Source organism: Hippopotamus amphibius, chromosome 3 (assembly GCF_030028045.1).
Source record: "Hippopotamus amphibius kiboko isolate mHipAmp2 chromosome 3, mHipAmp2.hap2, whole genome shotgun sequence".
NCBI lineage: Eukaryota > Metazoa > Chordata > Mammalia > Artiodactyla > Hippopotamidae > Hippopotamus > Hippopotamus amphibius.
The window spans coordinates 131,159,842-131,185,031 of NC_080188.1; the positions used below are offsets into that span (position 1 = coordinate 131,159,842).

At 65.1% G+C, this 25,190-nt stretch overlaps 1 protein-coding gene across 14 annotated transcripts; it reads right to left on the reverse strand.

Annotated features, from left to right (window-relative positions):
- On the reverse strand, window positions 1-23,535 carry SLC22A18 (solute carrier family 22 member 18). 14 transcript variants are annotated; one of them, XM_057728711.1, is made up of 13 exons: window positions 23,416-23,535; window positions 21,103-21,271; window positions 18,903-19,000; window positions 17,871-18,031; window positions 17,260-17,392; window positions 10,449-10,567; window positions 9,559-9,712; window positions 9,212-9,330; window positions 7,751-7,858; window positions 6,724-6,824; window positions 2,625-2,726; window positions 2,286-2,406; window positions 1-228 (listed from the first exon to the last, which is right to left on the reverse strand). In XM_057728711.1, the coding sequence occupies exons 2-13, from the start codon at window positions 21,244-21,246 to the stop codon at window positions 41-43; spliced, it is 1,548 nt and encodes a 515-aa protein (XP_057584694.1). In that variant the 5' UTR covers window positions 21,247-21,271; window positions 23,416-23,535; the 3' UTR covers window positions 1-40. The 14 variants fall into 14 exon arrangements, with proteins under 14 accessions (XP_057584694.1, XP_057584692.1, XP_057584693.1 ...); XM_057728709.1 differs by lacking the exon at window positions 23,416-23,535 and adding an exon at window positions 22,263-22,396; XM_057728710.1 differs by lacking the exon at window positions 23,416-23,535 and adding an exon at window positions 22,259-22,370.
- Between the last annotated feature and the right edge of the window lie 1,655 nt (window positions 23,536-25,190).

Consider the following 25,190-nt stretch of genomic DNA (forward strand, 5'->3'; position numbering starts at 1 on the left):
CCAAGGCAGTTTATTCCCAATCTGTGCTTGGGGGTCACGGTCACCGGGCTTTGTCCATCTTTGGGGGAGTAGGCTGCCTCCAGAGGACCAGAAAGACAACGAAGTTGACCACAAACTGCACGTGGCCAAAAACGGGGACACCGAAGTGGCGGTACAGGAGGCCGCCCAGCGTGGGCCCGAGGGTTCGGGTCAGCGGCTGCACAGAGGCACAGAGGCCCAGCATGGTTCCTACGGCGGGGGAGGGAGGGAGGGCCAAGGCAGCCCTGGGGAAGGTCTCTCAGCATCACTGCCCCGCCTGCCCATGTCCTTGACACAGTCGGGGACTCTCTGTCCACCCCCACTGGCCCCCGTGCCCCCCTCCACTCCCCAGCCCCCACCACCTGGCCTGCGGGTCTGCTCCTTGTAGACTCCCCAGCCACGGGGCCCTCTCGGATGTGGGGCTGAGCCTCTGCTCTGCTCTAGAAAGTTCCCAAGCACAGCAGGAGCCTTGGGAACAGGGCCACAGGTTGTGGGCAGACCCCTCTCCCAGGCCTGCCAGGGAGATGGCAGCCCCAGCCAGGGCCCCGGACCTAGGGATGGGCAGACGGGCCTCCGGAGGCACTGTGGTGGGGGCTGGGCTGCGATGCCAGGTGGGCTACGACAGACCCCGTGTCACCCTGACGGCCCCTACTGCCCTCAAATGGACTGGAGGGAATAGCCCCACAGGGCTGGGGAGGGGCTTCGGGGAGCACGAAGGGCCCCCACCGGCTTCTCTGCTCACTTCCCAGGCTCACCTAGCTGCCTGCACCCCCTCTTACCTGACACCCCTACCTCCACCACCCTCTTGTCAGCTGTGCCCTGTGTAGGCCACCAAGTGTGTGGCTACTGTCAACACTGACATCTGCGCAGAGGGTCCCAGGCTCCAGGGGCTTCAAAGCCCTCCTCTCCTGGAGCGCTCCCCCACCCTGTGGGTCAGATGGGCGTGGCCTTGTGAAGCTCCGCCCCGGCTGAGGGCCAGCGTGGGGGGAATTTAAGAGCAGCCTCTCCCATCGCCCACAAGCCCTGCAGACACCAGGGAGCAATTACCACCCCCTCTGCGGTCTCCGGTTCCCAGGCTGGTGCTGGGAACCAGCTCCTGGCTCCTCCAAGCTGAGGGGCGGTGCCTCTGGCACAAGGGGCCCTGATGGCCGGGATCTGCTCCCCCTCCTCCCTCCTTCCTCTTCTCTCTCAGGCCCTGCCCTCATCTCTCCAGGCCTTCTTTCCCTCCTCCCTCTCCTGGCCTCTCCAATGTGCTAGCCCACTGCCTCCAAGAAGCCCTCCAGGACCAGTCTAGCCTCACAGGACCACAGAGCCGCAGGTGTGGAAGGCGTTGGGGGTCCCCAAGGCAACCCTGAGAAGAGGCCTTGCCCGGCAGCTTCCCCATCTTCACCGGGGCCTCTAGACCTCAGTCTGGCCTCCCCAGACAGGCAGGTGGATGGATGGAGGATCAGCTAGGGCCCTGACCTTTCTGGCCCTGCTTCTGGGGAGACCTCTGACCTTAGCCAGTGCACAGGAGCCCCAGACCTTGACCTGCACCATGCCTAGGGCAGCGTGAGGGCAGCAGCCTGGGCACCCTCGGGCCCAGGGACCTCCAGTCTGGCTGGGAGACTCCTTGGCTTCAAGAAGGAAGGCCGGGTGCAGAGTGGGGGCTGGGGGTCCACGTCTGCGGGCGCCTGAGTCCCACCGGGTAGCCCAGGGGCTCCTAGTCTGCAGTAACTGTGAGCTGTGCACTCCCTCGCTGACTCAGGGTGCACCTGCACACCCATGAGCCGTGCGCAGGGTGGGACAGGAGGTTCTCCCTGTGCTGGTCGCCCCCTTCTGGCCTCCCGCCTTTCTCTCCGCGTCGGCTGTCTTCCTCACCGGCCTCCGCAGCAGCCTTCCAGAGCCTCACCTCCACACCTTTGCTCAGCGGGGGGCCAGGCCTCGGACGCTAGCTTTCCTCTTCCTTTTTCCTGAAACCCTGCCCGTGCTTCAGGGCCAAGCCAGAGGCCGCCTCCGGGAAGCCCTCCTCTCCTTCCCCAAGCCTGGCCCTGAGTGGATCAGCAGGGCCTGGTGCAGGGTTGGCTGGGCCTGGCTGGGCCCTCTTGCGGCCCACCACCCCTACCCCGCCCACTCAGACCCCCCCCCCCCCCACTCTATGCCCACTGGGTCCAAGCAGGTCCCAAATCAGGGCAGCTGCTCTCCCTGAAACTGCTCAGCAAGCTTCCCAGAGAGGAGGGCTGGGGTCTCCCCGGGGCCTGCCCCTCACCGATCCCGGGACGCCTCACCTGTGTCCGAGGCCGAGACGGCCTTGGTCAGCATGCTGTCGGTGACCACGTTGAGGGCACACAGGCTGAAGACCAGGCCGGGCATCAGGAGGCAGAAGTGGAAGACGTTGGCCATCAGCGCCTGGCGAGGGGCAGGGCAGGGGCCACGGTGACGGGGGCCTTGAGGGACCAGGGTGGGCCGGCCCCTCCCTGAGGTCCCTCTGAGGTGGCCCTGGGGCGGGGGGTGAAGGGGGCAAGGGGGCCCAGGGGCTCACGTGCAAACCGAGCACCTGTAGAGCGTCAGGGGAGCAGGCCTGGGACCCCGCTCTTTGTCGGGCAGCCCGCGGGGGGAGCTCTCACCATGGCCAGTCCCACCACGCTGAAGACCAGCACGCTGGCCCGGAGCAGGGCGTCCTCAGAGAAGTGGCTGCTCAGCCGCCCGATGACCAGGCCCTGGATGACCTAGGCGGGGCGAGAGGGCGCGGGTGGGCGCGGCCGGGCCCGGGACGGGGGCTGGGCTGCAGCCAGCAGCGGGGGGAGCTCCCCAACCACCCACAGCCCCTGGGCCCCTGCCACCGTCCCCAGCAGCGACCAGGCGCAGGGCAGAGGGATGGGCCTGAGGGACCCATGATGGCCCCAAGGTCCTGGGGAGGCGGGGCCCGCAGCCTGGGTGCCTCAAACACACACACGCACACGCGCACACAAGCACACACATGTACACACATGTACACGCACCTGCGCGCACACACGCACAGCCAGCCACTCAGAGATCCGAGTGCCACATTCAAAACTAATCTCTGCCATTGTTTCAGGCACAGTAAAAGTGTTTTAAGCCAGCGGGCCCCAACCGTTTTCAGGCACCAGGGACAGGCTTCGTGGAAGACAGCGTTTTCAAGGATGGCCGGGGTAGGGGTGGTTCAGGTGGTAATGCGGCTGATGGGGAGTGATGGGGAGAGGCCCGGTTCCTAACAGGCCGCAGCGCAGTACTGGGTGTCCCTTGGCCCCGGCCAACCACTCTTCCTCAGCCCCCTCTTTGGCTGTCTCGTCTGGGAGGAGGGACCTGCCCCATTCACAGATGGGGAGACCAGGGCACGGGGTGGGGGCTGGATGGGGACCCGGTGCCCTGGTGTCCACGTGGGGTCCTCTGCCCAGCTGGCCCTGGCAGGCAGGCTCACCCGCTACCATATACTGGGGCCAGGGACTGGGCCAGGGGCCGTGTCCTCCACATCCCAGGAGGCCACTGCTCCAGTTACAACTGGGTAAATTGAGGTCCAGAGGGCAGACGTCACCTGCCGGAGGTCCCAGAGGTGGCCAAGGGTGGGGCTGGGGTGGAGCCCAGGGTGGTGGACTTGTCCTGAGCTGGGCAGGTAAGGAGGGGGCAACCAGACACCCCAAATAGCCCCCAGTGTTGCTCAGCCCTCCACCCCCAGCTCTGTCCTCCTTGCCCCCCCTCCCTACCCTGGCCCCAAGGTCAGCTAGCCGGGAGCCAGGTTAAGGTCACGGCTCCCCTTCCTGCCCTCAGCTCCTCTCTGTGGAGGTGGGAGGAGGGGCCCAGAGCAGGGACACCCTTGACACTGGGGATGTGACTCAGAGGGCAAGCCCAGCCCTCAGGCGGTTCCCAGGCCAGGGTGAGGCTCCCTCTCTGGTCCCCGGCCTCCTCCACCAGGCTGGCAGGAAGTGCCCGGGGTGGGGGGGGGGGGAGAGGGTTTGGAGCAGCGCCCACTGGGGCTGGGGGTCAGCGCCCCAGGCTGGGCAGTGTGACGTGGGGCGGGTCCAGCCCAGCAGAACAGGACGGACCACTCTCCTCGTTGCCCAGCTGGCATAAACAAAACTGTCTCAAACCAGAACCAAAGGTGTCCTTCTTTAAAAAAAAAAAATCCTACCTTCACACTTGCTTATCTTAGTTTTGTTTGTTTAAAGGGAAGATCTACTCAACAAGTTTCTTTTAGTGCCATACGCCCGAGAGGAAACCACCAAACCAGGAGAGAGATGAATTCCGTCTCAGCTTTTCCGACAGACCCCAAGACAGGACCCTAATGTGCTGGGGTTGTCTCTCCATTTTCCCATTAACTTTAAAAAGCCTAAACTTTCGTGCCTTATGGGTTATGACACAAAACTAGAGTTACCAAACATACCGGAAATTTCACTTTCTCCCAACCCAGGTCTCCCACCTGGAGACCCTGTCTGCTCACCTGTCCGCTCCTCGCAGCCCCGGCCCTGGCCGGAGCCACCACCACGTCCCCCGAGGTCACATCAGCCACCAGCACCCAGTTCCCCGGCCCACCCCTGCTCTAACACGGCCTGGGGCGGGGGCCTGGTACGACCACATCCAGCCTCCCCATGGTCCCACCCACTCCGAGTTTATCTGAGTAAATCCAGATCCTTCTTGGCCTTGCAGACCACCCCCTACGCATGTCTTAGAGGGCAGTCCTCTCCTCTCAGGCCGGGGGGCCTTTGCACCTGCAGCCCCTCCCTGTCTGAAGTTCTCTGGCTCCAGGCCTCTCCCTGGGCCAGTGGAGAGCCCCGCCAGCCCCGACCCTGACACTGACCCTGACCCTGACCCCATCTGAAGCAGCATCTCTGCCCCTCCAAGGGCCCTGGCTCTCCTTCGAGGTTTGGTCACCCCTGAAGCACCAGATGCGCAGGTGGTTGGGGCTTGCTTGTCTCCACGTCCCCCCTGTACGACGGCAGCTCCCCAGCACTGCAGTGGCCCCACGCTTGGGGCGCAGATGAAGGCCGAGTGGGGGCCCTCGCAGGAGGGTGCTCAAGGGACAGAGGGCTGAAAGCCCCCTGGGGGGAGTGTGACCGCCATCCCCTTGTGTTAGGACCATCCGACTGCCACCCCCTGAGGCCCCACCCCAACGACCCCTGTACACAGGGAGCTGGGGGGTGGGATGCTGGGAAGGCTTGTCCTTGGGGCCAGGCTGCAACCACACCTCGTGTGGGGCAGGAAATGGTTTGCAAGGGAAGCAGCAGGTGCGAGAGCAGCTGTGCAGGACCAGGTGGGAGGCACGGTTCACCCAGCAGCAGGGCCGCCTCCCTGGACCCTCAGTGACCAATCCTACCCCGGGTGGGGGCGGGAAGGTGCCTGACAAAGGCGGCTTGGGCCTCCTCTGCAGACACTGTTCAGGGCTCGGCTGCCCCCCACCTTCCCTCCTCTGGAGGTAGGGCCTGGGGCCTGCCACCTGATGCCGCGCTGTGGGCTCCCCGCCCTCCCCAGCCTCCTCCCTCGGGGCCCTCTCCTGCCTCCCACCGCTGCTCACCAGCCCTGTCCATCACCATCCTTAGGTGCTGGAGCCCCAGGCCACCCTCACCCCCAACCAGGCCAGAGGCTACCAGGGTCTCCAGGGGTCTGTTGGCTTCAGCCAGGCTATAGGCTTGGTCTCCTGGGCCCAGGGAGCCCAGGACAAGCTCAGGCTGGTGCCCTGGCCCCCGGTAGGCAGGAGCACCTGTTTATTTTATTTATTTAAAAATTTTTCTTATTTTTTATTTTTAAAAATTGTTATTTATTTACTTGTGGGCAGAGTGCAAGGCTTGCAACATCTTAGCTCCCCGACCAGGGATCGAACCCGTGCCCCCTGCAGTGGAAATATGCAGTCCTAACCACTGCACCACCACGGAAGTCCCAGGAGCAGCTGCTTAGAACAAGGCTCTAATGGCCCCCAATTTAGAGTATTACTATTGTTGTTTTTGTTTTCTGTTTATCTCTCGCCCCCACCCGCCCAGGCTGGCACTTCCCAGCCCACAAAGCTAGGCCCTCTCAGCCCAAGGTGGGGTGGGGGCCGGCCCCTCCCAGGCGTGGCTATTTTAGAATCAGAGTCTAGACCAGTCCTGGGCCCAGAGGCACGGGCAGCAGATGGCCTGGAGGTGCTGGGAATGCCACTCGCTTCCGGAAAGTGAGGGTTCTCTCCCCAACCCAGGCAGATCCCAGAATAGCCCCTCCTGCGCGCCGGCTGTCAGGCAGACGTCCCGGGTGGCGGCGGCACGTCGCCACCTGTCCCCGCCGCAGTCACATGACCGGTGGGCAGGCGGGCAGGATGCAGAGCCCGGCTATCCTCCTCGCAACACGCCCCACCGCTGGGGTCTGCTCCCCTCCCTGTCCTGTCCACCACCGGCGCCCAGACGGACAGTCGGCAGACCGAAGGCCTCCGACGTGTTTCCCGATGGGAGGGAAATAAGCCCCCACTGGGGATGAGTCTCCCCTCTCCCCTCTCAGATGGGACCCCGGGCAGATGGGTGGGCAGACAGACCCAGGCGTGGGAGCCGCGAGCAGGAGAGGAGGAGCTGGAAGCTACGTGAGGATGTCACACCCAAAGGCAGGCGTGCAGGACAGCACCCGCGCGCACGAGAAACCGAGTGCCCGGTGGTCTTTGAGGTCCGACCGCACAGAGGACCCTGGGAGGGTGGGGAGGTGGGGTGCCAGACCCCCGCCCACCCTGTGCTCCCGGCACCCACTCACCATCTGGAGGATCCCGAAGAAGGACATGAGGTAACCGGCCTGGGAGGCCTCCAGCTGGAAGAAGTCCATCGAGATGATGGAGAACATGACCATGAAGAGCCCTAGGCAAGGCGGGGGATCGGGGGTCAGGGGTCAGGGCTGTGCGGCTGTGCCCACCCCTGCTCCCCACCCCCCGCAGCCGACAGTCAGGGCGCCAGGGGCCTAGCCACAGTGACCGGCTCAGGGAGGACCCATGCGAGCCTTCCCCGAGGTCCTCCCTGGCAGGTCCGCCCAGTGCGCTGTGAGCAGGGAGGTGCCTGAATCCCCGCCGTGCACAGGGTGGCCAGAGCCCTAGTCCGTCTGGGGGAAGGGGGGGCGCAGCTGGGAGTAGGGGACCCCAGCCTCATGATGCGGAAGGATTTGGCCCTAGAACTGACATTGGCTACCTGGCTTCCCATCGCCGTGCCCCCCCGAGCCATCCTGGGTGGCAGGTGGACCTGGGAGGGGGGCTCGCCCAGTGTGCGAGGACAGAGGACTTCCTGGGCTGAGTGATTAAACCCTTCAGCGCCAACCTGGGAGCACCTGAGCACCTGGTGCCTTGCTGATTTGTCCTCGCGCTGCTCCCCTGGTTGGAGGACCCCAGACGGGGGCTCTGAGGGGTCACTCCCGGGCAGGACTGTGGTCAGGGATGCCCGCAGGCCCACCCAGAATGTGTGTGTCCACCTGCAGATGTACTGTCTTCACCTCCTGGACTGTCCCGAGAGGCCTCGGAAGTCACAAGGCAGGGCAGTGAGAGCTTTTGTAAAGCAGGGGTAACTGGGGCCTGAGCGGGGCCTGGGGGTCAGAGGGAAGGGAGGAGACCCTCGCTCTCCGTCCTTCCCCCTGGCCTGTGGGGCCACATCTGCATGAACCAGTGGGCCGTCACCCTCTCTGGGACAGATGAGGACAGACAGGGCCCAGGGGAGGCTCGGTGCACGGGATGCAGGGCAGAGCAAAGGGGTGATGCCTGGCCGGGCTCTGGACGCTGCCCGGGCAGCCTGGGACTCACCCGAGGGAAGGCTGCAGATGACCTTGACCAGAAACACCGGCAGGACGCCCGGCTGCAGCAGCAGCTGAGTGATGGCCTTCAGGTCAAACACACTGGCCTTGGGTTTCCCTGGGCGCCCAGAGAGGCCATCAGAGCACCGGACAGCCCACGCCCCAGGGGCCAGGCCCGCAGGTGTCGGCACACCCCAGGCCCACTGGGTGCAGGGGAGGCGCTCCTGCTGCCTGGCGCCCCCCACCCGCCGTGGACGCGCGTCTCCTCCCACCGGCCCCTCCGTGTGCACTGGGCAGTCATCACACTCAGGGCTGGGCCTCAGGCCCTGCTGACCCTGGGGACCTCTGAATTCAGGGGGGCAACCTGGCCTGGACCTGGGCTCCAAGCAAAGGAGGCCCTCGCTCCCCCACCCCGATGACCGGGGCAGCTGCTGCCTGCCCGGCTCTGGACTTGGGGAGAGCACAAGGCCGGTGAGACAGCCGTCGGTGAGTAGGGGCCCCTCTGGGTGGCTGCCAGTGGCCACCTTATCCTGAGCCGGTGGACCCTCGGGGGCCGTGTCATCAGGGTCTGGCTAGGTGTGGCTGTGCCCCCGCTCGCCCCTCCCGGGTTCCTCCGACACCGCGGCCCTTTCCCTCTGTCCCTTTGCAGGCCTGGCCCCGACCCAGGTCCTCCCTCTTGACTCTTTCTGGGCTGTTCCATCACAGCCTGGGCCTCCTGTCCCAGGACAGATCCCAGGTCAGTCTCTCCAGATCTCTCGGTCACCGGGCCAAGAGGCAGGGGTCCTACTCTGAGCCAGGCACAAAGCAGCTGGGCTGGGACGCCCTGGAGGGGCCCCCCTGTGAAGTCCTGACCTCTCTTCGTGGGGCCCGGGAGGCACATTGAGCCCACATGCCCTAACCTGGCTGTGCTCTGCCCCCCACTTTGGGGCCCCCCACCTGCAGCTGTGCTCCTGATGCCGGCACCCTCGCATCCCCCTATACAGCACAGCTACTGACGGCTCTGGGCCTCGGGATCCTGGCTAACCACCCCCACCCCACCGCCAGTCCCTCCTGGTCCTTCCCAGGCTCAGCATTGATGGTGTCCGAAGCTGGGAGATGCCCAGTACCCTGGAGGGGCTCAAGGAAGAAAAGAGGGCTTGAGTGGCCCCTGAGTCCCCCCGTCTGGCAGGCCCATTCCCTGGACCACGCCCCCACCCCAGCAGATGAGGAGCCACCAGGGAGGCTTCGGCACATTGTGGTCTAGGCAAACGCTCCCTGAAGGGGGGCCGGGCTGGGGGAGGCCTAGCCTGAGGCCCAGGGTGCTGGTTGGTGGGAGGGGAGGGCTCACGTCTCACACTGGCCAAGCATCCGGAAGCAGCGCCCCTGGTGGGGTGTAACTGGCCAGGTGTACCTGGTAGGGCATACCCAGAGGGATGTACCTGATGGGATATATTTTGTGTGCATCTGGTGGGGTGTGTCTGGCGGGGCTTACCTGGTAGGGAAGCCTGGGCATGGGCGCTGGCCCCTTTGGTGCTGGCGGGGATGCAGGTGAAGCTGAGGGCGGCTCCCAGGAGGTTGGCCACAAGTGCCATGATGACAGGACACTGAATCCTGGGGGGGATGACAGTTGTGGTCACACTGGGCTCAGGCCCCGGGGGACAAGTGTCACCTGTGGCCTCTCCCCCACCTGCCCCTTCAGTCACTCTTAGGCTTTGACAGCTGAGAACAGCTCAAACCCCACCACTCCTGTCCCCGCAGACTTCGATCTGGAGGGCGGGACAGGGGACCCTCAGAGCACATTAATTAGGCGATGGAAGAAGGAACAGACAAAGCTCTTGCCTTCCGGACCCTCGCGCTGTGGATACAGCATATGGGTCCTGGCGTCCTCTGAGGGTGGGCGGTGGTGGGAGCCAGGATGCTGAGTCCCAGGAGGGTTGGGGCAGAGGCCTGGGGCGGGCAGCGATTCTCCAGGGGACGCTTGGCTCCCGGGCTGCTGGGAGGTGAGAAAGGCCCCCGGAGAACAGGGCTGGTGTACAGAGTGCGCCTGCTGCTCCCGGCCTCGGCAGGGGTGGGAGAGGCCTGGGGGCCGTGTTCCGTGCAAGGGGAACCATCAGGGAGGATGCCCCCCAGACACCCCTGGCAGCGCCAAGGGTCCTGCCCACCCCGTAGAGCGGAAACGGAGGCTCCCGGGGGAAAGGGCCCTCGGCTCTGGTGGGACTGGAGGGGCCTCCTGGGGTGGAGGAGGGCGGCTGAGAACGTCACCGTTGCCCTTGGTGACTCAGGTGAGGCGGGTGCAGGCTGATGGTGAGCAAGAGACCCGGTGGCCCTGGGGCCAGGGTGCCGGGAGGGGAGTGAGAGACGGGAGGCTGACATGCCTGGTGGGCAGGGGCCTGAGTTCGAATCTCAGCTCCACCCACCCATGTGGAAGACTGTGGGACCCCCCCGAGGCCCCGTCTGTGTCCTGGGGATCATCATGTCTCCTTCCCCTCCTGGGGAAGGACAGGCCTGCACTCAGGGGGCCTCGGGAGCCCCCCACTTCCTGGACGGGGCAGGGGATGCCAGGCCCGCAGGGTGGGGGGGTCAGCCCCCTGAAATACCTAAGACACAGCCCTCAAGGTGCCTTCCAGCCTGCCACAGCTGCACCAAGGGCCATGACTCAGGCTCTCCCCTCAGCTTGCACTTCTGAGGGAGCATTTCCTCTCCATGAGTCACGACATGGCAACTCTAACCTTGACCTCTCTGGGCCGCATGGGCGGGCCTCGACCTCCAGCTCCAGGCAGCCCTTGTCACCTGGGGACAAAGGCACTGAGGGCTGGCCCCTCTGACTGTCATCGTTTCCTCCTGAGGGCTGGAGGAAGACAAGGAGTGAATCAGAAACTTCTTACTGCGCCAGACTGCTTCGACCTCCAGGCCTGTGCATAGCTGAACACCCTGCACCTCTGCAGCAGAGAAAACTCCTACACATCCTACAAGGGCCCTCTCTGTGAGGCCCTGCCCTTCCTCTCCAGTGGGCACCCTGTCTTCTGAGAAGGGCTTGCTCTACTCCCGGGCCTGTATCCACCCCTGAGGGCAGTGGGCCTGGGTGGGACCCTGCGCCGAGATCCCAGTGGGCATCAGAGCGTGGACCAAGTGGACGACAAAAGTCCTGCCCCAGACCTCATCAGGGGCCTGGGAGACGCTCTCTGCACCTTCACACGAGGCAGCCACAGGCTGCCTGTGACCTTCCTTGGAGTTCAAAGAGAGGACTACACACACACCTGAACACCTGCACACGTACGGCTCCCGCAGGCACCCCAGGCAGGGAAGCCAGTGGGGACCCCAGCACCAGAGAGGCTGGGCCTCGGCCGCCCCCCGTTTCTGCTTGGGCTCACGCAGTTGGTCAGCACTGCAGCTGACCCCTCCCCTCCCCCACGGGCCCATCTCTGGCCCCCCCAGCCGACGCCCACTGCCCAGGGTGCTGGACATTCGGGCTTTCTGGCTGCAGGGGTTCCAGACAAACGGGCATGTCCATTGGCTGCCAGGCAGGAAGGGTCAGAGGGCCCTGGACCCCAGAGTGAGGCCTCTGCTCAGACCTAGAGGAGGGATGAGGCCGGGAGCGGGCCCTGCGGGCCAGCGTCAGAGAGAAGGGCCCTTTCTTCAGGACTGCGGTGGCCTCAGAGGCCCGCGCGTCACCTCTCCGGGCCTGCCCGGGCAGGGACAAAACCATCTTTCTTTGCCAGATGCCCCGGAAATGCGTGAGAGCAGAGGCGACCACTTAGATGGCTATTTTGGGAGGCTGGTGACAAGCGAGGGGCGGCGGCAGGGAGCCAGGCCCCTTCTCCAGAGATCTCTCCCATCCCCTGTGTGGCGGCCAGTGAACGGAAGGGGGCACAGGGACCCTAGGGGGCCCTGGGAGGGCGTCGGGGCCCGCAGCTGCCCCAGGCGAGGCTGGGGTGTCCTTCCCCACCCAGAGCGCTCTCCGACCTCCCCGCACAAAATGCCAGAAAGGGGAGGGGACGGATGGGAGGAAAACGCCGCAGCCCCAGGCCCCTCTGGGAGCCTTCTCGGTGGGGACGCCCTCCAGCCTCATGCCCCCACCTGCCACTGCTCCGTCGTCCGAGACACAGCTCGGAAGCCTCTCCCCAGGGGCCTTCAGTCAACGCGCCCCAGAGTCTGCCTCTGGCCCCGGGGACGCCCGGGCTGCCCATCACGCGGGACCGGGCTCTGGGCCACCTGTCCGCTGACCACGACCGGACACGATTAGCGTGTCTCTGTGCACCCACCCCCTTTCATTTCTGGTTGACTGGGTGGACGGGAGACTGGACAGACAGACCCAGGGACACCTTGAAAGGGCCCCAGGCCGGACTCAGGGCACCCGAGTTCCCTTCTCTGTGGCTACCTTGCTGGGTGACCTCCTTTCCTCAGACGCAAATGAGGGCCAGACTCATAGGGCCCCCCTTCCCGGGACCCCCTGTCCCACTCCAAGGCTGTCCTGGAGGCAGCCCACGCTGTGTCCCGCCAGGAGAGGCCTCTGGAACCGACCACGGCTCGTCACGCTGCCACCGGCACTGGTCAAATGGCAGTGGCCGCCTTTCATCTTTATCTCAAGGACCCGGAAGTTGCCGTTGTGACATTATCAGGAGGGCAGCGGCCTGGCCACCTGCCCGCCCCGTGTGGACTCCGCGCTTCCGTCCTCTCTGCCCGATGCCGACTGTCTCCTGCCAGGCTCTGAGGTGACAACTCCTCCTGAAGCTGAAGCTGCCCTCCCTGCCTGCTCTGGGGCTCCCAGAGGGGGTGGCACTTGGCCAAGGTCCCCGGCCTGGCTGCAGGCGGGGCTCAGGGCCTCCCAGGCTGCGTACCCCTGTCCTGTCCAATCTGGAGGGGAGGCTGGGATCAGTGGCTTCATGGGAAGCCTGGCCCTGTGGGGCTCCCGAGAGTCACCAGGCATCCAGGCTGAGCTTGCGGGGAGAAAGCCCCCTGCCCTGCCTGATCCACCGTCCACGGCCCTGTGGCTAGAATGGTGTGTGAAAATGGACATCTTGTGGGGCCACCCCTGATTCAGCCCTGCTCTGGCTTCTGAGCCCCAGAAAAAGGCCCTAAAGCTGTGTCCGGCCTAACCCTCTGCAGCCTCTGTGTCCCCTGAGCTTCTGCCCACACAGGCCTCCAGGCGAGCCCCAAGCTCCTTGCTGCCCCAGGGCCTTTGCACGGGCTTCCCCTCTGCCAGGAACACTCTCTGGCTGACAGGTGTAAGCTGAGGTCCCAGCGCCACTACTCTCAACCATTTGTGCCCTGTCCATGGACCTCCTACTGCCTGAAACACCCAGGTTCTGTCTGCAGGGCCTGCGGGACCCCCAGCATGGGGAGGGGAGGCAGCAGGCCTGGCAGGCCCTGCACAGCCTTGGGGAGCCCTCTCGAGCACGGAGTGGGGCTGGCAGCCTGGCTGACCCGAGAGTCACCCCGACCCAGATCCGCTCAGGGCAGCCCCGGATGTCTACTCATTAACTCCAGGGAAGTGCAGTGGCCCTGGGGTAGAAAGCTTCCGTCAGCAGGATAAGGGGTTCCCATTCCTTTGCCAGGACCAAGGGCGAGATACGGTTCTCAGGAAGACCGGCTCTCCCAGCCTCCAAATAAGGAGCGGAGTCACACCGGATGAGTCACCAGGGCCCACTGGGCACGGTGCAGGGCTGGGGTCAGAGTGGAGCCACACGCCAGCCAATTAGTGCCCAGCAGGGCTGGCCAGTGGCACTGAGGCCCAGCTGTGCCCAGCCCAGGTCTAAATGAGCAGCCACCCTCGTGGGCCACGTCCATGGGGACAGAGCCCTTGGGTGCTGGGATGTGGGCCCAGCTGTACCTATGACGCGTGTGGGGCAGCCCCTCAGCACTCAGAGGAGCAGGGGGTCCTGAAAACCGCCCCCGACACACACACTAGGTCCCCCAATCCGGCCTGGGCTCTGCCTGATTCCACCGTTAGCGGCATTTGACAGGTGGCCCCCCTTTCTCAAATCCCTGGGCCTCCCCCGGACCCCGCCTCCCCTGGGGACCCAGCTCCCATGGGCTCACAGGCCGGTGCTGCCCATCCCAGGGGCACGTGGTCCACCTGGGGGGAGGGGTGATAGAGGCCTCCCCAGGCTGTGAGGTGCCAGGCTCAGGGCCGTGAGTCACAGAGCTGCCCCTCCCCTGCTGAGTGACTCAGGGCCCAGGTCTGGGTCCTCTGTGGGAGCCAGGCCTCCCAGCCCTGAGCTCTAGACTGGGCCCAAACCAGTTATACCAGTACCAGCCCAGGCAGTGGCTGCCAAGGCCACTTCCTCCCTCCACCTGCTGCCCAGCGGGGGGTGGGGCCCGTCTGGGGCCTTTAGGGGCCTTTAGAGGGGAACAGCCAGGGAGACCTCACACCGTGCCTCAGTTTTGATCAAAGGGGAACGGGGGTGGGAAAGTGCCTTTTACATCTCACCTGGTCCTTGCCAGGGCTGTACCCGGAGGAGGAGCAGGCTGCCCGCCAGCAGAGAGGCCGGACAAGGGAGATAGGGCGCCCGCCCTTGCCGTGGGGCGTCAGGGTCCTGGAGCCCCCCTCCCCTGGGCCTTGGATGGGGAATGGGAGCTCCGCGAGGGAGGTCTTACCCTCTCCAGGGCCTCGGTTTCCCCACTCATTGAAGGAAGTGTTTACAGCGCCTTAGATCTTGAGATGAAAGAAGGGAAGCTAGTGGGATGCTCTCTGGAAGGTGGGTGCAGGGGTGGCGGTGAATGGGGGGTGAATTGGGGGGCTGCTGGGAGGGAAAGGGAAGTGAGTGGTGTGTTCTGGGTCAGCAGCTGGGCTGGAGAAGAGGGCAAGCGATGACAGGAGGGAATGTGGGGTGGGGTTGGCTTGAGGAGGCCTGCGCGCGCGCGCGCGTGCGTGTACCTGGTGAGGTGAGGAAAGTCGCCCCACAGCCCACGGCAGCAGGTGGCTGGGCTGGGAGGTACACCCTGAATCTGAGTCTGCTGAGAGCCCCGGTGGGAGGGGCAGCACGCGAGGCTCCTCCCTGCCCCCCCACCCCCCTCGCGTGCACCCTCCTCACAGCCCTGGTGCCCCTCCTTACCCCGCAGCCCCTGACCCTCTTTCTTCCCTCCCTGGGGACAAAGAGGCCCTCTTTCTCGTGACCCTGGTCCATCCACCAAATCATGTGTCACCTGGCACACATGGAGGGAAGGCGGCCCTGTTCAGGCAGAATCTGCAGTCATGGGGGCGGGGGACCCATCCTTGACCCACACGCTGGATGTCCCCCTGGATCACTCTCCCTTTTGGTCCTCCTGGTGTCTTTTTCTGATCCCCAGCTTCTAACATGAAGCGCCAGGCACCCGCCCTGATCTGAACCAGTAACCAGGGCTTAGAAAGCAACCACTTGAGGACACAGCCCCGCTCTCCTCCAACTCAGACTCCCCCACCCAGCCACCCACTCTGGAGCCCCTTCAAGTGTCTAATGGGCCCCAGACTCATCCTGATGGAGACCCAACTCCTGCTGGCCCCGGGGCAGCTCAGATCTCAGCAAGGCCCCTGGCTCCCCCAGGGCCAGCCCCTGAGTCCAGGCACTGCCTTGAGTTCACACGTACACCCCAGCCCTCAGCAAAACCAGGCCAGAACCTGCCCCTGTCCTCTTGCCGACATGGCCATCCCTGGTCCAGCCGCCGTCCTCTCTTACCTGGATCGGTTCAGCAGCCACCTCTCTGGTCTCCCGGCAGCGGCCCTAGCCCCCACATTCTCGACACAGCAGCCAAGTCGCCCCCGCCCCTGCTCACCTCTCCCAGGGCTCCACGGCCTGACCCACTGCCCGCTCCTGCTGCTCCGCTCCAGCCACAGGGGCCTTCTCGCTTCCCCGATCTCGGGGCCTTTGCATTTGCTATCTCTTTGCCTCCCCAGACGTCCTCTGGCCTGACATTATAGGAAAACACTTCGTGTTCATTTCATCCGAGGACTCGCCTATCTCGTTCACCACTGTATCCCAGAACCTGGAATCCCAGGGGTGCTTAGTAGGTGTTCAATAAACATCGATGGGGAAACAAATGAAGTGGTCCTGCCCTCCGCAGCGCAGCCTCCTGCCCACAGTGCTCAGCAGAGCCAGCCACCCCCAACCCAACTCTGAAGAAGATGCTGGGGAGGGGGTGAAAGGCGGAGGCCTTGAACAGACCTCCACCCAGAGAGGGAGCTGCCTTGACAAGGCCACTGTGCCCTCCTGGCCCCCAATCCCTGGGGCTCAGCCATCACCCAGCTCCCAAGTCTGGGGCTTGTCTGGAGGCACTCAGGGAACCTGGGGAAACTAAGGTCCCCAGGGGCCCAGGGGCTGGCATAGGGTCATTCAAGATGGCAGGGCCAGGTGTCAAGAGAGGTGCTGGCCCCACGCTGAGTGCATGTCTGCGTGGTTCAGACACCAGGAAGGCCCCTCCCCGGAATGGAGTCCCAGGGCAGCTCATCCAGGCCCAGGCAGGGTGGGCAGGTCACCAGCTGGCACAGGGCCTCCACCCACAGCCGGGCCGGGCACCGGCCCCACCCCCCAGAGCAACACCAAGGGCTTGGGCCTGAATGAAGGTAAGGTGCAAGGTCCATTTCTATGAAGGCAGCCGGTTTTGAGTGGGTGTTGGGGCGCCTGGGGGGAGGCATGGGGGTGGGGCCGCAGCAGAAGCGGGGTCTCCCTCGCTGGCCAGGCAGGGCCTGTCCTGGCGCCAAGGGTCAGCGCGCCTGGGGCGGCTGGAAGACGGCTCTGTGCAGCCCCGCGGCAGGGTCAGTCCCGGGGACTTGCAGACGACCCTGCAGACCACGTGTGAGAGCCGCCGCCCACGAGCTCTCAGGACGCTGGGCAGGAGCTGAGTTTAGCACAACGGGGCCTGGGGGCTGGGAAGACCCCGGACCTCTGGGTGAGCAAAACCGAGGGGCGGGGCGGGGAGTAAGGGCAATAGAGGCCTTTAGCTCACACGCCCTGATTACCTCCCCTCACAAGCCACCCTCGCTGCTTCCAGAGGCGAAGGGTCAGGCTGCCCCGTGCCCACCACTGGGAGGGAGGTGCCGCCACCATCCCCGCCCCGTCCCCCAAGCCTGCCGTCCGGTTTCCTTTAGGTGCCATGTGATTTCCATTCTGCCCTTACCCAGTGGGACCTCCCAGGAACCAGCAGCCGGGGTACCTTAGCCCCTGCCGGCCACGCCCACGCCTGCAGGCTGCTCCGCCCCCTGCCGGCCACTCCCACGCCTGCCGGCCTCTGTGCCCCAGCCGGCCACGCCCACGCCTGCCGGCCGCGCCCTAGTGGTCCCTGCCTGCCACTCCCCGCCTAGCTTTCGGACCCCGCCCACTGCATAGGCCACTCCCCTTATGGCAACGCCCAGCCGTAGGTTCCAGCAGGTCACCCCCCGCGTGGACCCACCCCGCTCAGCGTGCACGTGGGGACACCAAGGCCGGGAGAAGTGGCTGGGCTGGGCCGAGGGCCGGAGCGCGGCTGCAGTGCAGAACCGACCAGCCTTGGCCGTGCTGACCAGTGCTCCTGTCCCGCCGCATCGGCCCGCCCCCCCCAGACAGGGTCCCCGCCCCGGACACTCACCCGCACGCGCTGCTCAGGGTCCCACCGAGCAGGGAGCCGAAGATGACGCCGACGCCGAAGCACAGGCCCAGCCGGCCCAGGGCCGCGGGCCGCTCCGCAGGCGGAGACAAGTCCGTGATGACCATCTGGGCGGCTAGAGGGGTGGGATGGGGCTGAGCCGCACGGACACCCGGCCGACCCTCGTGTGGCCTGTGCGCCCAGACCACGCCGCCCCACCCCGTCCCCGCACCCCAGACCCCACCCGTAGGCCACCCCTCCACCCTGCCCCCTCCCCCAGTTACCCCCCACATCACCCTCGGGACCCCGACTTGCCCCCGGGCCACGTGCTCCCCACCCTTGTCGCAGCACAGGCCACGCCGCGTTATTCGGCACCTGGGCCTGCCCCCTTCCGTGGGCAACGCCCCCACATCACCCCTCCATCGCGTGTCCTGCGCTGCGGACTAGATGGGCACCCTGGGGGTGGCCTCCGCCCTGTCCCCTGGCTCAGGCCCCGCCCACACCAAGCTCCCCCACTCCCCTCTGGTCCGGCCCTCGGCCCTGGCTGTGCCCATCTGCTCCCGCCCCCGCCCGCAGTCCTCCTGCAGCCCCGAAGGCGCCCCACCTGGCCCTACCTGGCAGCATGTGCATGAACGCGCTGGGCAGGCGCGAGGCGAAGAGCAAGGCCACGCCAGGCAGGGCCGGGCTGCAGGCGGCCGCCAGGAGCAGGTAGAGTGCGCAGGCCGCCAGGAAGGAGAGCGTGAATGCTGCCCGCGCCCCGTGCTGGTCTGCGAACCTGCGGGGCCCCACACCCGTGACCTTCACAGGTGTGAGGCAGGGGTGCAGCTCCTCTACCGCACACCCACCCCTTGGGACGGCTGGGGAGCCGGGCCACAGAGCTCCCACAGGGCGGGTCGGGGAGGCCGGATGCTGTGTGTGTGTGTGGGGGGGCCCGGGTGGGGCGGCCCCCGGCCCTTCCACTGGGGCAATTTTCAGTGACCTCGGGGGTCTGACCCCCACGGTCATCCCCACTCCTACGTGAATAACTTGTGGGGTGCAAATGGACCAAGGGCATGTGCGTGTTTTACAGAAAGCACCTCCCAGGCTCAAGCCTGGGAACCCCCCTCCCCCTCAATCCGGGGCCCCTGCCCTGTCCGATGTTACTAGGTCTGGAGTCCCTTCCCTTCCGTGGAGTTACTCTAAAGATCTGACTCCTGCCACGCTGATCTGTCCACGGCAGGCTTTGTGGGAGGATGTCAGCTGTCACGTCCCTGAGCCCAGCACCCCCATGGTACTGACTGGTGGGGTCTAGGGGTCCCAGTCCCCAGAACTGTCTTTTCCAGAAAAGTTGCTGGTGGGGCCCCCCCACCCTCAGCTCAGTGGGGCGGGGCATTTACAGCCATGAGAGTCTCCTCTCTCTGGCCACAAACCAGAATTAGTGGAAGTTACAGGTGGGGACACCCCGGGAGCAGGGGCTTTAACCCAGCCTTAAAGGGACTAAAGCTGCTGTGTCTCAGGATGCCCATCTATGAAGCAGGGGCTGCCATCTCTCTAGTGGGGCCCAGTGTGAGGTCTGGGAACCTGGCATAACCCAGGCCATGACCCCCAAAGGGTGGGCCTGGGTCGTCATGGGACAGAGGCCCCTAAACCTCCCTGCCCCACGGTACCTGCCAAACACAGGCCCGCCCAGCAGCTGAAGCACGCCAAAGATGGTCTGCTGGTAGCCGAAGGCAACAGAGTCCAGGCCCAGCCTCCGGGACAGGTACTGAAACATAGGAGGGGGTCCATGGGAAGGGCCTGGAAGGACCCCAGCATCTGCAGTCTGGGGTCCTCAGTGGGCAAGGGGGTCGGAGGAGTAGCCCTGAGGAGGGTGGGAGGGAAGTGAGGGTCTGGCTCTGACCACCTCACAGTGAACCTGGGGGAACCCGTGGCCCTGGGACTCAGCTGCTTATCTCATAGTGGGGAGCCTAACAGGGCCTTTGGATCCAGGCTCCAGGAACTCGGTACTCAGTGAAGGCAGTTGCTGGCCCCCAATTTCCTCTTTGGGGTACACCTCAAATGGGTGAGGGCAAATCCCATTTTGCCCTGGCTCTGCACACGGTGTCTAAAAGCACCTGAAACTCAGCACGTCTAGAACTGACTCCTGTCTCCCTCCAAGACCAGCTCCTCTGCTCCATGGCTGATGCTCCCACACTCCCGAGGGTTCAGGTCCAAATCCTCAGTGTCACCCTGGCCCCCCTGTTTCTCACACACCTGCATCCCATCCACCAGCAATTCCTGGGCTCAACCATCACCACAGATTCCAGCCGTTTCTTGCCTCCTGCACTCACAGCCCCTCTCGGAGTCCCTGCAGCCCCTCCTGGCCTCAGCTCCTTCTCTCCCTCCAGCACTGGTCCCACTACTGTCCCAGGGCCTTTGCACTGGCTAGGTCACTCCTGTGTCTCCTTTAAGCCCTTGCTCAGGGTCGCCTTCTCAAGGAGGCCCAGCTGACCCCAAACCTGCCACACTCCTTGGCACTCCCCTGTGCCCCTCCTGCAGCACCGTCTAACTACGCATTGTTTACTGTCAGTGAGGGTCACCAACGCTCAGGACCGCCAGCGATGGGGTGCTTGTTGTCTAGTCCACGTTGTGCTCTGTGGTATTCTGAGTTCTGAGAACAGGTGCTCAGAGTACCTGTGAGCATTTTGTTGAACAAACACATGCCCCTCCAGGGAAAGCCAGTGGGAGGGGAGGTGGCACCAGCAGTTGCTCTGTCCCCTGCCTTCTAAGGATTTCAACCACTCACTCATCACTCCATCACCAACTCTCCGAGGAAGGGATGGTTGTCCCTCATTTTTTGATGAGGACAGCAAGGCACCTGCCAGGCCACCTGGCTGCCAAGGAGGGGAGGCAGGACTCGCACCAAGCCTTTTGGTGGAAATGAGCTGGGTTTGGGAGGCGGGGGAGTTGGGCTCACCCTCTGGCCAGGGACCCCTGCCATGCCCAGAATTGTGACAAAGGCAATACCCTCCCCACCCCATCCAGATCCCCAGGCCCAGGCTGCTCATCAGAATCTCCTGGGGAACTTTTGAAAGTGGCCAGTGGCTAGTGCTGTGGACCTACCTGGACAGACAGACAAGGACCTCTGGGGCTCTGGGTCTTCCAAAGTCCCCTGGGGGCTATTGCCCCAGGAGGGCGAGACCCCCCCAGGGGGATGTTGAATGAATAAACAAGAGTGCACGGTGGGGTGGGGGGATGATGGGTGGGCGGGCCAGCAAATCACCGTGGCCACTGAAGCCGGCAGGCGGCTATAGCCGGGCACAGCTCCAGGTCTGGGGAGGCAGCTGCATCAGTCCCGCCCTCACATCCTGGCCCGGGAGACAGAAATAATCTAACACCATGAAGTACAATGTGGGGTGTGGGCAAGCTGCCTGAGGACGGACCAACCAGGACGAGAGGGGAAGAGACTCTGGGGACCTGGCAGGTGTTGGAGGGAGGGCCCCGCCGCAGAGGAGACCTGAGCAGAGGCCTGAGAGGGACCAGAAAGTGAGCTGAGCAGGTGTTGGGGTGGCGGATCCATAGGGCAAAGGCCCCCAGGTGGGGTGGGAGGGACAGCGCTAGGACAGCCGCGGGGAGGGGGGCGGCCATGAGGACCCCGGGTGCTGCAGCCAGAGCCCAGGACATGCTGATGGGGGCGGGGTGCCCAGAGGCAGAGTCCCCGGGGGCCTTAGCCTAATCAGCTCCAGCATGGCAAGGGGCCCCCATCGAGAGGAGCCCGGGTGGAGTCAGGCCCGACCCCTGGCCCCAACCAGGGTGCAAATGGAAAGTGAGAGGGACGGTGAGGGGAGGGTGCACCGGTGGCCGGGCTGCCTGGGGAGGGGTACTCACCGGCATAATGGAGAACTGCATGAAGAGGCAGGTGAACTCCAGGGCTGCCAGTGCGTAGGTGAGCAGCATGACCCAGGACTGGCCCCGAGTGCCCATCCCCCTGGGGGACTGGCCCCCGTCCCTGGGGGCCCCAACTTCCCGCATCCTGGGCAGGTGTTGGTGGGAGACCCTGTAGGGATCCGAACAGAATGCTGGAGGAGCGGGCAGGGGGCAAAAGTCCTGCTGAGCTGGGCGAGGGTGCTGAGTCATGGGACGGGAGGCGGGCGGCACTGAGAGGGCCTGTGGCAGAGGACGGGATGCCGGACTCCCCACGGGGCTCTCTGGCCACTCGCCATGTGACCTGGGCCAGTCTTGCTCTTGGAGAACATGGCAAGTGGCCTTCCCCCTCCAGGACAGACAACTCTGGGTCCCTGGACACACGGCCACCATGGAGCTGTGACGGGGACCCTCCCCTCCAGTGTGGGCTGGTCTCTGTGCCCCATTTTTAGAGGGAAACAGGGGCCCAAAGGGGTTGCTGACTGCAGCTCAGGTAGGTGACTCCTGTGGGCGTGGGGCTGGTTTGGATCTCTGTGCGGGGGAGGGGGGGAGGTTGGGGGGAGTCTTCAGGCCCACAGTGCTCCCCCCACCACCACTACAGAGCAGCTTTTAGCATAAGGCCTATTTTGCCCAGCTCCTCTAGCCAGAACCAGAGAGGCTTCTGGAGTGGCCTGGGGGTGGGGCTGGGGACAGCTTAGCCTTCTGGGCCCCCAGGCAGGCAGCTCTGCCTCAGCTCAGGCAGCAGGGCCCGTCAGCTCCCCACACCCCGCCCCTCCCCCCCCCGCCCCCCCCCCCCCCCCCCCCCCCCCCCCCCGCCGCTGGAGCCAGGTTCTGCGTTTCCAAGCAGGCCTCCCTCCACAAAGTTTTATCAAATGAACACCCATTGTACAGCTGGGCCCAAGGGCGTCCTTCAGAACGTGGGTCCAGGGGTGGGGATGGGTGACATCAAGGAGGGGACCCAGGGCAGTGTCCAGCCGCCTTCCCATCCCAGGATGTGGGGAGCTTGGTGGGGAGCGGGGCAGAGGCTGAGAGCCGCAGGTCAGGGGCACCTGGCTGGCAGGGGCTCGACGCTGCGCGGGGTGCGGGTCAGGGGCCGCCTTGCTGGACCGAGCTCCGGTACCTGCCTTTGCAGGGGTCAGCTTGGGCACCGTCGCGGTGAGGAGCGCGCTCCTGGGGTGAGCTCCTGTCGGGCCCTTCCGGGGCTGGACTCGGGCACCCGCCCTCTCGGGGTGACCTGGGCCACCCAGGTGAGCTCCCCCGCCCCCGAGGCTGATCCGGGACATCCCGCCCCGGGGCTGGTCCCCGCCCCCGCCCGGCCTCCGCACTCTCATTGGCCGAGCCCGACACGCCCCTCGCGGGCCCCACCCCTCTCCGCGGCCCTGGACCCTGCGCCGCCCGAATTTGCCTGGACAGGCTCCCTTCCGCTTTCCTCCCAGGTCCGCGGGGGAGGCGTGAACTCAGACCTCTCGGGCAGCGCTGGGTGTCCAGTCCGGGCTTGGGGTGCGCAGGGTAGGGAGGGAGATGGGGCCGGGGCACGCGGGATGGGGCTGGGAAGGATGGGAGCGGGAGGGGTGGAGAGCAGGGGAGGGGTGGAGGCAATGCTTGGCTTGCTCCCCGGCTTGTCCCCCGCCTAGGCTCTGCATAGAGACCCAGAGGAGGGGCAGGGAGACAGGAGAGTTTCCGGAAACAGCTCCCGGGCCCCTCCTCACCTCCCCGCGCAGCGCAGGAGGCTGCTGGGAGTTACTGGGATGCCGGTTTCCCCATTTCACACTGCGACGACCCCGGCGGCTTGCTCAGGGCCCTCAGAGCCCCACAGTGTGCAAGTCCACATGGGTTCACACTGTCCCCCCTCGGGACTGGCTCGGGCCCCTTTGCAGCCATCCAGAGCATCTGCCGGACCCCCCCGGGAACACCCAGACTCCCCCTTGGGTCCAGGCATGATTTCCCAGATGGGCAACCAGATGCCCATGCTGGACTCAGCTACTCCACGACCCACCCTGCAGCCTGGAGCCAGGCCAAGTGTCAAAACCAAGATCCCGTGTGCTAACCACGGCTCAGCCTGAGACAGGAGGGGCAGGCAGCCTCAGGGCCACCCCTGCAGGGCCGGGGAGGGCAGGCCAAAGTCCAGCAGTTAAGCCTGGAGCCAGGGAGCCCCAGGCCTGCTGTGGGGCCTTTCAGGGAGGGGCAAGAGGGCCCTAAGTCTGCGGTGGGAGTGGCCCATGCCCTGCTCTCCTGTGTAGCGGGCCTGTGGTGGGCAGGAAGGGGCTGGTTACTCACCTCCCAGACCTGCGTCACATGGGGCCTAGGGGTGGCGAGGAACTGGTTGGAACAGAAGCAATCACATGCAGCCTGAGCATTGATCACAACAGGCTCCGTGGGCAGGGAGCTTCCTGGTCCTGAGGGTATGTGGGAAACGTGCTTGCTTACACCCTCAAGTGCACTTCCCTGGACCCACTCCCAGCCCTGGGGCGTTCACAGCCTCTGGGCAGCAGCGGAAGTTCTGAGCAGGGCTGGGGAGGAGGGCTTCTCAGAGGAGGTGACACCTCTGCAGAGTCATAGGGCTGAGCTGGCAGGATCCAAGGGGCCGGAGCCTCCCCCCACCCCCCCACCCCTGCCACACACCCGCTGCCGGTGATGGGCTGTGCAGCAGGCGTGTACAGGCATGTGTGTATGCACGTGTGTCTGCATGTGTGGGGGAGGTAATACCCACTATGTGGGATGCATGAAGGCGATGACACACTGATCGCGAGCGTGTAGGCTTGCTCTGCATGCCACGGACATGTGGCAGGGTCCTAAGCTCTCCTGCTCTAGGAGGACCCTCTAGCTGATGTGCTGATCAGGGACCGAGGTGGATGGGGCCAGTGTAGAGACACTTCTACAGTCCCAGGAGGGGGCGTGGACTTGGATAGGAGGTGACAGTGGAGGGGACAGTGCAAACCCAGGGAAGGAGCAGCTGATGGCATGTTGGCGGTGGGGGTGGGGTGGGGGGGTGTCCGTCAGCTGAGAAGGAGCCAGGGCGTGGAGGGGGGGCTCGAGGGGGGGACCTGCTGGTGCTCAGTGCTCCAGGTGGGTCACCCACAGGTGCAGGAGCGTGGGGCTTGGGGCAGGGGTCTGAGCTGGAGATACGACAGGGCATCTTCTGCATCGAGATAGTATTTAGGGCCCTGACTCTGGATGAGGTGAGCGCGGGAGGGCGTTGATGAGGGTCCCTGGAACAGTGCCTGTTATTCTTCCTCTTCCCCAAGGGCCCACCTCAATGTCACCTCTTCAGGGAAGCCAAGGAGGTTTTGGCTGGGGCAGGACCAGGGCTGGGGGCAGGTCTCCGTCAGAGCTTACCTTCCCAGCCCAGGTGAGGCACAGTTTCAGGCCTTGGCCAGGCGAGGGGCGTCCAGACCCCACAGTTGCACCTGTGCCCCTCACAGCGTCGCCAGGCTCTCAGCCTCAGCTTGGTAGCTGTCCTTAAAGTCACAGCCTTACAAGGGGCACCTCAGCCCTCTGCAGGCACCGGGGGCCTGGCCTCAGTCTATGAGCTCATCTTGGAGGCGGTCAGCTTAAGGGCCTGGGAAGGCGTGTTCAAAGTCCCTCTGCAGATGCCACAGGTGGGGCTGAGCTGGCAGGTGCCGAGGAACCTTCCAGAACTGGAGTCTGTGACTAGGCTTCGGGGATTGGAGTCTGGGCAGGGGCTTCTCTGGTGGGGGGCAGGGCCTGGCCTTGTGTTGGTTCCTATTCACCCTGCGGATAGGTTTGCGGGATTGAGGCCTTCAGGACATGGCCTGGCCATGTCCCCAGAGGAGGCTCTGCCAGCAAATGGGGGCTTCTCCGCTGACCTCTAGGGATGCAGGGACCCCGGCCCCAGCATCCAGGCACAGGGAGGGCAGCAGGCTGCTCTGAGGCCAGAGGCCTGGGGTCCCACCGCTCACCCACTGAGCTATGCCCTGGGCCTGGCCCTGTGCAGGGATGCAGGGTCCCACGTGGTGGGGTGGTGGGGTATGAGTCACTCAGTCCAGGGACTCATGCCAGCCGATGGCCACAGCTGAGAGGGAGACAGCCTT